The following is an 11000-nucleotide window of genomic DNA, read 5'->3' as shown; positions in this document are numbered from 1 at the left end:
TCCTGAACAAAGCTGCAGAGAGCACAGCAGGTGTCTATGTCTCAGGAGTAAGAGCTAAGTTTAGCTAATCCTCTCAGTGGGTTTCTCAATGACAGCACATGTTGGATAGTCTGCAGAGAAACTCCCAAATGCAAACCTCACATGCAAATGCAGACACACATTTACTGTATGTATTTACTGTACCAAATGAACATGCAGTCTGCATGGTGCACAGCCGTGTACGTGCACACATTGAGAGTGCTTGCATAAAAGAGCACATGATCTCTCGTTGCATAAATCTCACTTTGCAGATAATGACTTTAATTTCTTGAAAAAACATTTTTTTTCTAGGATAGAACATAATGAAGTGCAAGCAAAATAAAATAAATCACACACAGTTTACATGTTGACTGTAAGACTGTGTTATTTATAAAATAATAAAAATGTATTATCTTTACAAGATTTTATTCTGGAAAATACCACACAAATGCTGAGTAACATAAAGGAATCATAAGGAGGTAGATGCCCAACCTAACCAGTTTAAATTGACTTGTGTGTGATGGTGATGACCCAGATACAGAACAATAGCATGTACACAAAAGAGAGGCAGGAGAAGTTCCAAATCAATTCTCAGCTAAAGATAGGAGGAGATGAACATAATTGTTCCAATAAATGACTATTCAAATTTTGAGTAGCAGGAAATCAGCTCTATATGAGATACTATAAAATTTACTTTATGTTTTGCTCTATCCAGTCTTGAAAGTGAGCCACTCGTGTCTGCACTGTGTAAATCTGTCGAGGGCAGTTGCTTTCCTCAAAATTCTCTAGACCAAGCAGCTGCCATTTTGAGTTGGAGACTTTATGAGCGTCCTTGTGTCCTGACAAGATGTCGCTCCTAGATGAAAAGACTGTTGTGAGGCCTGGAATAACACCAGAACAAGAGCTTTGAGGACTTGCAGGCCTTCTAATGACACACAGGGTATTGTCACTAAGGGTGATGTTATGTGCTCCTCCTTGAGCAAATTCTCTTTCACAATAAGCAACGTCACTCAATTCAACAAGTTTCGTCTGGCTCAAAGGAACATAGTTATGTGTCAAAATCCACCTTGAAGTGTGGGCCTCTTGCGCTGTTACTTCTCCTCCTCGCATTTTGGGCAGACACACTGGCAACACACGCTCACTTATCTTGGCCTTGTCTTTTAGCTTGAGCACAGCAACATTGAACTCGGGTGCAGAGTAAAACTTTTGATGGACAAAAATATCTGTAACCTGTTGGGGTAGAAAGAGAGAAAATAAATTATGGATACGAATTTGGAAGGTAGCATACCTGAGAAAGCCAGACCCAACTGAGAATGTACCAGGTTTTGTTGTTTTTTGGAAAATCTGTTAAGATCTGATAATATGCATCAAGATGCACAAATATTTCAAATCCAAAACAAATAAAGCTGTATCCCTGTAAAGCGTTAAGTGCACATCTAAATGCCGACGGATTTCCTCCTTTACCATTTCCAAACAAAAACCTGTCCAGAAGATTATATTTATTTAATGAAGATTCTTTGCTTAATACTTTATCACTGCATCTGCTGCTTGGTAGATGTTTTTAGTCATGAAAAACTTTTGTGCACTGTATGAGCTGAAATTGAAAAGAACAGCATAAGAAAAGTAAAAAGCTATGTTTTTTACTATGTGACCATAACAACTATATCGACTATATCAAACGACTACATCAACCGGCAGGTTTGACACTCAAAGTTTAAGTTTAAATGATCTACTTACTTAAAAATACTTAAAAATCTCAGACAAATTACAAAGAAAACTCAAAACCTTTAGTTATTAAACTGTTAAACCAGCATTAACAGATGTCCACATATGTGAAATGGACTGTCACAGGGTATATTTGACATAAGACGATTCGAGGATCTGAATTCAGAGACACCACATAGCAGGGTACGCAGATGCAATGAAAGAAAAGGCTTATGTGTGTCAATGCAAACAGACTAGGCACAGACAATAAAGAGCAGGGAAAAAAACCGGGCAGAACATTTGACACAAGGCAGATTACCATTTGCCTTGTGTCAAATATACTCCACACGATAGACATAACAGGTTCTGAGGAGACAAGAAGGGAGTGTCCACACAGGACTCGCTTGCAACAATCTAGCAGTGAGTAAATGCAAAAAGAAAAGAAAAAAAAAACTTTGTTTCGGTAAACTAGCCGCTTGATTAACTTTCTGGTACATTTGAATGCAATATTACTGCAGAGACTCCATGCAGAGTATGAAACCCCTCTGGCAGTGTCCAGAAAAAAAGAAAATTACTGGATATTCTCCTGGATCTCAGGAGAAGGGGTCTGTAGAAGAGAGTCCATCCTTAGTATCACAGGCTTGGGGGAAAAATTCATGATTTTGTGTTGGCTATAAAAATATCAGCTTGGGAAAACATTTTTCTACAATCTCCACAAATAAGAGCTAAAAATATGCAACATCAAAAATAGTCTGATTAATCAAAAGTGTACCCTTAGGTAGTGCAGGCTTTTCAGCTGATCCATCTGTGTCTGGTAGCGCATGCCTATGGCAACCTTCACATGTGCCGGGTGAAGGGGCTGCTGCTTGTTCGTGTCTACCACACACTGTGCTGTCACAAGGACGCTATGCTGGGTGAGCAGAGCCCCGCTGCAGGCCAGATACCAAAAAGTGGACTCCTCTGAGAATCCCGGCTGGTCAGACACGGCCTTTCCATTGGACCTGTGGGTGCTGGCAGAATGAGCAGGAGGCGAGCGAATATAGACGGCTGCATGCCACGGCCACTGGGTGTCTGACAGGTTGTTTGCGCCTAAAAAGTCAAATTTGCCACAAACTGTGGGAAGGTAACAGACACAGAGGAGAAAGAGTGTTTCAAAAATCATTCATAGAAAGTATTGTACTTAACAAAGAAACATTTGAAAGCTCTGCATACTCATACACGAGTGTGAATTGAAGCTGTGAGGAAATTTCATTAAACCTCATGAACCACTATGAATTGTAGTTGCAAGCTGTCCTACCAAACAGATGCAACCCAACTAAAATGAGGGTCAGAGATAGGTATGCCAATGTGCTGGGTGGACACATTTGTAGATAAGATAAACCAACAGTGCAGAGGGACACTCTGCGTGTAGGGCAGTTAGTGATGGCAGTTAATGTGGACAGAGGAAAACTAGTTGTTTCCCTGTGTTTTCAGTGTTTATGCTCTATATTTACAATGCAGGCCTGATTGTGTCTTTTCAAATACAGTAACTCTCTGCAAGAGAGAGAAAAGGTGTATTTCCCAAAACCGTTATAGACATGGAAGTAAGCCTGTGTAACATTTGCTGAACAACTGCTCAGTGTGGCCTCATGTGAGAATTACTGCATTATGGCTTATTTAATGTTATGTAATGGTCCTCAAGACTTTAATGAGCATGTAAGAGGCTTTTGACCTACAGGAGTATACAGGCTGGGTGTTCCATACCTTTGTCATCGTGGTTAAAATTATTAACACACAGTTAGTGAATGGTGACGTAGTGCAAAAACATATTTTACTGTATTAGTTAAAAAATCGACAGTTAAAGTAAGTAAAGTTACATATTTTCACTTGAAAGAAGGACTTTTATCTATTTCAAATTAAATGTAAAACACAGTAAAATGTACAATACTTCAAAGCGATTGTACAGAGTTGTTTTTTTCATTTCTTTGAAATTTATTCAGGTTTCACATCACAAGCTGGGTTTAAACCACTTCTGCTCTCACCTGGTGAGCAAGAGACATGACTCCCACTCCACCTCCCAGTCTTCAGGCAAGTCCGTTGGGAGCTTCCTGTGGGGCGGTAGAGAGGTGAGGCACACCTGTACTCAATTCTCGTGTAGACTGGGTGAAAGCCACGAGGAAGCTCCTTCACAGTCCGGTAATCTCCGTCTGCATTGGATTGTCTGTCTAATTTAAATGGAATAAACCCAGCTGACAACAAATCATGCATATTGAACCTGAAAAGTAAATAAAGAAATGTAGTTTGTTAGTTATATTGACATCAAAGTGAGTCCACAGTTGGACTAAGATTAACTGCATTCAAGCTTAGTCCAATTTTTTTTTAGCCAAACTACTATTGCCAAGAGCAATAATTTACCTCTAATATCTACTTTTGGTGTATTGCCTTAATTTGTTTTTCTGCCAAATGCATTTTTATTGGACCTGTTTTGATAGTTTTGGATCAGATAGGGTTACCGTAACACCGTTGGGCTACAGTAATCTATTATAGTGATCGTAGGGTTGCACCAGAGTGTCACTTTGAAACTAAATTGTATGATAGAATTTGATTTGGTTCTGATTGTGACATATGCTACTAAACAAATGCCAGACAGGAACAAACACTGCTGCTACTTCTCTTGTCCCACGCATCCAAACTGGGAACACTGAGGCTTGAAAACAACACACAGATTGCACCAGTTTTCCCAGTGCACTAGTTTTCAAGATGCTAAACTATACAAAGAACTATACTACACGCAGTGGCTTTAAGCGTTCTGCAACACACAGCACAGTGCCATAATGAATACCTTGAATTTAGATGTGGATTTACAACAGTTTGTCGCACAAGTTCCGATACTTTGGGTTCTCGACAGGCTGTGGGGGAAAACCAAGCAGGTGATTAGTGCACAGGAATTACTGTCTGAAAACACTGAAACAGCTCTGTTCTGGTAATATGGCTAATTGTGAGCCGAGGGATTAGTATTTCAGGTTAAACAACAATTATTTGCATAAAATGTCAGGGACAAACATATTCTTCAAAAGTAAAATCCGTTTACTGGGGAAATAAAATACTTTGTTTGTGTAACTACCTTTCACACACTTGGGTGGGCTGCTACTCCAGGATCCATTAGAGAGGCAAGTACTCCGGTGGTTTCCACTCAAAATGTAAGAGTTTCTGCAGGAAAACTCAATCATCTCTACATCTCCAGCTGTGTCAAGAGCAGGTCTCTGGTAGCCATTGAGCAGTTTAGGTGAAGGGGTGCACCGGACTCTGCTTTTTGGCCTGAATGAGTACATGACATTTGGAAGTTGAGTCATGGGATCTGGACTTTATTTTGTGTTAGTTCTCTCCCAAGTACCTTCTTCATTTGGAAAAAAGTCGGTTAACCATTTTAGTTGGCCGTGCTTTATGCAAGAACTAAAAATATACTAAAATAGTTGAAGTTTCTCATTTATCCCTGACAGAGGGGGTTGCCTTACTAAACACGAATGGACGACTGAATATCTTTCTATCTGTATCATACAGTATATTCTTCATATGCGAAGTAGTACAGTACATCATGAATTCAGAATAAATCATAATGACACATTGTTATTGTTGCATACAAGAAACCAACTTTGTAAAACGCATCAGCTGACCTTTATAGACTGTGTGACAGCCAAGGAACAACAAAACACATCGTATGCTTGTAAAAGTATTTGTTTATGAATGTATGTACCACTGATGCTTCTAATAATGTTTATACCTGCCTGCACTCTCCTGAAATGTGAAAACAAAGCCATCAAAGTTGTTGTAGCCATCTGAGGTGAACAGAATATGCAGGAGACTGCCAGAGCTTTTTATAAGAGGAGGCAGCTGATCCCCGCAAAACCGACCAATCACAGGGGAGCTCAGATCGTCGCCGTCACGTACCTCAACATAGTCGTAACGACAGCTATGGTCCGATTCCAGACTGAGTAGAGAAAACCTGGAGAACACCCATAGATAGGTTATGTTTGACAGAATTTAAAAGACTTAAAAGTAATATTACAAGTACAAAATGTCTAATTATGTCAGCTCTGGCAGCGCTGTCTAAACACACTGCTTTGACCTCCACATTATCTAACAGACTGAGAATGAGCTGATCCCCCATAGAGCCAATGGGAGACTGAGAAAAATTAGTTACCAGCACAAACAAAACACACCCTTTAGCGTGGCCTGCCTCTGCAGGATTTCATAGTTGAGTGAGTAAAACCACAGATCTTATGTCAGTCCATGATCCAGATTCAGAGGGGATTCAAAGCTTACTCATCACACTAAATTTGTTGACAGACTTTTGCGAGACATACATAGCATTTCAAATACCCAGAGATGCTTTATCGCACTCAAATATAACACCAGATTTAGCACAACAGAAGAACTCATCAAAATAAGGCTGAAATACTTTCAAATTCAGCCTTTTCATTAATCCAAACATAGACAGTAAAATCTCTATTCTATCACCTAAGACATCCATGAAAAACACTGGACTTGTCAAATAATAACTTATCAAATATTTATGATTGGGAAACAAATATTCCATCAATGATTAGGATGCAAGTTAAGAGCTTTGAAAAAGAGACTTACCTGAGCTCAATTGTACTTCCCTTCTCCACTTGCACTGTCCATTCACACAGGGCATTTGTGGGGTAGCTCTCAAGGGCTACGTGACCTTGTGCTCGCTTAATGACACCTCCACATGCTATCCACAAGAGAGCTGCAATTAGCTTCACTTAGTAAATTCACATTCCTATAAAATATCCTGAAAAGTAAAAAAACTCATCAAAGTGGCTGCAAGCATTTGTACCATTGCAGGCAGCACCATTAATGTGACCTGCTGTGTGAGCGGGCAGATAACACGCAAAAAAAAAAAATATGACATGACAGGACCCAGCCAGCCACTTCACTAACTATGATTATTAACATCATGCTGGTACAGTATTCAAGCAGTGTTTTTAGATGATTAAAAACCCAAAACAAGATATTGAAAATGATTCTATTCAATTGCTTTTTCTTAGTCTTCCCTTCTAAAAAGGACCGGGGAGGGTTGTAATTAGGGTATGACTTGGCATTTAATGATGAAAGGTTTAGGCTTTTAGAATACTTCAGAATGCTTTTGAAAATCCTTTAGCAGATGATTAGACATATCCTAAAGCCTGTTTAATTTAAATTCTCGGTCGGTCACACTCTCTAAACAGGTTGTGTAGAACAACAAATGTTGCACAGTGGTTCCCTGCCTTCCATTGTGTATGTCATGCTAACAGTATGATAGAATGACATCCAAATGTCAGTTTACCCCAGGGGATGAAAAAAATAAAGAATGGAAAAATACCGTGAGAGTGAATAACAGGAGTGGCAACTAAGAAAGCATGACTGCTTTTCTTTATTAATAGTATTATGTTGCCTGGGCCTTTCACAGTGTACAATAGTTTGAAATCATTTGGATATAGTTGCTGGTGGAGGTTTGAAATGATATTTCAATATTTTGGCAAACAACAACTAGATACCAGCATCTGACTGTGGCTTGGCTGAAATTTAAACAAAAAACCATGGTCGCCCTCAAGTGTTCTTATAGTGTATTACAAAATGTGAAAACTTTGAACCATGCACTTTGATGGATAATGATTAATGCTCCAAGGCCTTTGTTATATTAATTCATGTGCATATTTGTGTATTTTAAAGATACTAAAGAGGGTTCTTTCTGCTGATTACTGATTAAAAAAAATCTATAATTAAAATGATCTTAATATTAAAATGTGTCACACAGTGTCAGTCTCAAGGACTCTGTGAATCACTGTGAAGTGACTCAGGTGCTTGTTACTGTTTGTTTGTACCTTAGGACCCCACATATGACTCTAAAGTCATTTAAAATTTTGAACACACAGGGTCAGTGGTTCAACTCCCAGTCCCTACTGGGTAAGTGTCAAAGTTTATTTAGGCCAAGACACTGAACCCTAAGGTACTCCCGGTGGGTCAGGTGAGAACCTTGCATGACAACAACCACCCCCATCGGTGTGTGTGAGTGTGTATGTGAATGGGTGATTGAGAAGCACATTGTGAAGTGCATTGATAAAAGCACTATATAAGCTGACCATTTACTACTCAGCAGAAGAGTTGTATAGATGAAATATAAGAATTCAGTTTGTGATAAGAATAAGAATACATACGAGTGTGGGCATGATGTACATAAAGCCTTTCAGCTATTCTGCCTTAACTCACTTTTACAGTCCCCGCCACTCCAGCCTTGCCGACACTCTGTGCAATATTTTCCATTCACAAAGAAGTTGTCATTGGCTTTCCATGTTCCATTGTGGCAAGTTTTGCAGTTTTCGAACAGACTGCAGCCTTGCAAGAACAAAGGGAGATAGAAGGGAAAAGTTACTTTATGTTTCATCAATTTGCAGTGAGTCATCTTATACTAAACATTGGCTGATGTAAACACTCTGTGTTTGGTGGATTTTTTCCTACAATATTCATCTAATGAAAAGGAAACTACATGCGCATTATAAGTCTCTAAAAGCAGCATCTACAGTACTTGTTGGAATAAGTAGAAGAACCGTGTGAGTATAAAAAGCAACAATAGCACAACAGAAGAGAAAAAACATTCTCAGATTATTACAGATAAAAAATATCTACAAGCAATGATGAGACTGTACCTGGGTGAATAATACAGGGGTCACACTGATCCAGAGCATTGCGGCAGCAGGGTACAGTGTAACCTACCCTTGACCCTTTTGAGGGACATCGACACTGGATCAGCTGGTACTCACAACATGGACGGCACATGATGCTCCAATTAGAGCTTGGGCAGTTTTCACCTCCTGTCAGAGACATGGGACCAAAACAAAAGAAACTGGCATCAAATCATATATGGCAACTTTTGCCTATTTGTATTCAAAATGAAAAGTAATGAATTACACACAAAGAAATAAACTACACATATTTGTTTCTTAAAATAGTATAGCGATTTGTTCCTACAACGTGCTTCTGTTTCTACATGGTACATGTTTATATCCATAGTTATACAACTACAGTGGACAAGGATTTGTCTTGTAGAAATTTGTCCTTTGTAGAAATTTTTCTCTACAACACATGTGCAACATTTCAAGATGAAAGGAGGTCACTGAGGTGTGAAATTCATCCTGGCATGTCATTTTGTGGCAGATTATTGTATCGTGCCCAAGCTAGAGTGTAAACATTTCATAAACCAACTATTATGTTTTACACTGGCATGTTGTAGAGCTGACACATCAGGTTAAGCAGGTAAGATGAGGTTGGTTCAAACATTCCCCTAACCCCAGTGAAGATGACTGTTTTATGCAAAATGCTTTTGAAATATTAGGTATTTTAATGAACAGACAGTCAACCAGTACTTTTTAGACGGCATTGCATTGTCTCCCTTTGCTCTGCTGTGTGCTATGTTTGCTCTACTGCAGAGGCACATTAGAGGGCACTTCTGTGGTATTATCTTGTCATTGTGGGTACCTTAATATCACCAATAAGTCCATAAGAAAATCAAAAGAATTAGGATTCTGATGTTAAAGCATGATCTGGAGAAATTACATATACTTATCAGTAACACATTGGATTAGTGCAAAGGTCTGTTCACAGTGATCGGACAGCTTCAGCTCATCAATATTTCCACTAGAACTGCAACAAGGATTAAAAAAAGGTCCAGCTTATAACTTCAGTTCTCAGATCTCTGCATTGGTTACCTATTTTCTTAATGCAACTTCATAAATCATTAAATTATCTTTTTGATAGTTAGTTAGTGGAGTTAGTGTGAGCTCTGCAGATCACACTGGGTCACACACAGATCACTGGTGGGTCCTAGATGATTCATTATTCTAAGAGATAAAATCCAAACACGGTTAATCTGAATAACCTACCAGATTGAGATAGTTATAGCTTTATGTACACATTGTTTGCCGTTGATCTTGATTAAAGGCAGTAATTTTTATGGCCATGACAAACAATTTTATATGTCTGCATAACTGTTTAGTGCATAACTCATTAATATGTTTTACATCAACATTAATTAGTGATGCAAAGGCTGTAGCAAGAGAAGTATTGTTCTTCAGTGAAGTACATGAATCTGTGGCAAGAACTGAGTCTTAGCAAAGATGACTCATCATCAAGAAATGACTCCCCAGTTAGTCAGTAATTCAGTCAACGGGATTACTTTTTTGTACAAAGGGCTACGTGAGCATTTTCACAATTAAAAAGGCAAGCGATAAAATGTCTCTTCAGTAATGACATAATAGCAACAACATTTAATTAAAACTGCAAAACTTCTTGTTTACTCACCATGTGGCCAAGCTGTTGCACAAAAGTAAAGATTTAGGAGAAGGTAGCAGAGTTTGGAACTTTGGGACATAGGAACTTTCATCGTGAGGGAAGTGAGCATGTCCAACTCACATCAATAAACTTCGTAAGATGTTCCAAGAAGGTAGAACTAGCTCAGTGTTATCTGTAGATTTCCCTGTTCACATTTATGACGCAGCTATGGATGATGAATTCTCCCATCTCAGCATAGTGGAAAGGAATCCTTAACCCGTTGTTTCCTTTTTCTGTGCTCCTGTTTTGAGTTCAGAATGAGTGCTGTGTGCTGAACAGTAATGGAGGGAAAATACGTGCTGGCAAAGGAAGAGGAAAATACATTTGAAGGGAAATAAATCCCAGGAATGAGGAAAACAGTGAGGAGAGAGAAGTCCAGAAATCCATCTGTCAGTTTACAAAAGTCATTCTCTGGAGCTGCAAGTCAAATATTTAAAATCTTTTTTTTCCCCCCAAATATGTCAAAAGTCCTGAAAAAATACATATCGGCATGTGCATCAAGCCAAAACTGTTTACTGATGCTTCCTTATACACATGCTTACATTACAGTTTAACAAGTTCTTGGAAGAAAGATAACAGATGTGAAATGCCTGTGATGTCAATCTCTGTTTATTTGCCAGGAGCAATGAGACTGACAGGATCATCACAGCCCATTTCATGATCAGTTTCTATTACCCAAGGCTTTACCTACCTTGTTTTCCTGTTTAGATATCTGCTCTAATGTCCTCTATTACAGCAGGTTGGAAGCACACAGGCTGAAACTTCTCAAAGTATCATAATTTTGTTGTTTCTTTTCTGTACAGTATAGCAAAAGCTTGCCACACTGAGCTGACAGGAAACAACACAAAATTAAATGTTCTTTTTTGTTGTTGTTGTTCTGTATTCACTAGTCCCTAAAAAAAAAAATC

General features: G+C 38.8%; 1 protein-coding gene across 1 annotated transcript; it reads right to left on the bottom strand.

Moving 5' to 3' along the window:
* Positions 1-315: 315 nt before the first annotated feature.
* Positions 316-10384, bottom strand: LOC137122727 (inactive serine protease PAMR1-like). Its single transcript, XM_067496133.1, has 10 exons — positions 10063-10384; positions 8412-8576; positions 7975-8100; positions 6343-6457; positions 5483-5704; positions 4826-5019; positions 4544-4610; positions 3744-3976; positions 2495-2835; positions 316-1248 (listed from the first exon to the last, which is right to left on the bottom strand). Exons 1-10 carry the CDS (start codon positions 10160-10162, stop codon positions 709-711), a joined length of 2103 nt encoding a protein of 700 aa, XP_067352234.1. The 5' UTR covers positions 10163-10384; the 3' UTR covers positions 316-708.
* Between the last annotated feature and the right edge of the window lie 616 nt (positions 10385-11000).

This window comes from Channa argus, chromosome 2 (genome assembly GCF_033026475.1).
Source record: "Channa argus isolate prfri chromosome 2, Channa argus male v1.0, whole genome shotgun sequence".
Taxonomy (NCBI): Eukaryota; Metazoa; Chordata; class Actinopteri; order Anabantiformes; family Channidae; genus Channa; species Channa argus.
This window is presented reverse-complemented; position numbering and strand designations above follow the sequence as displayed.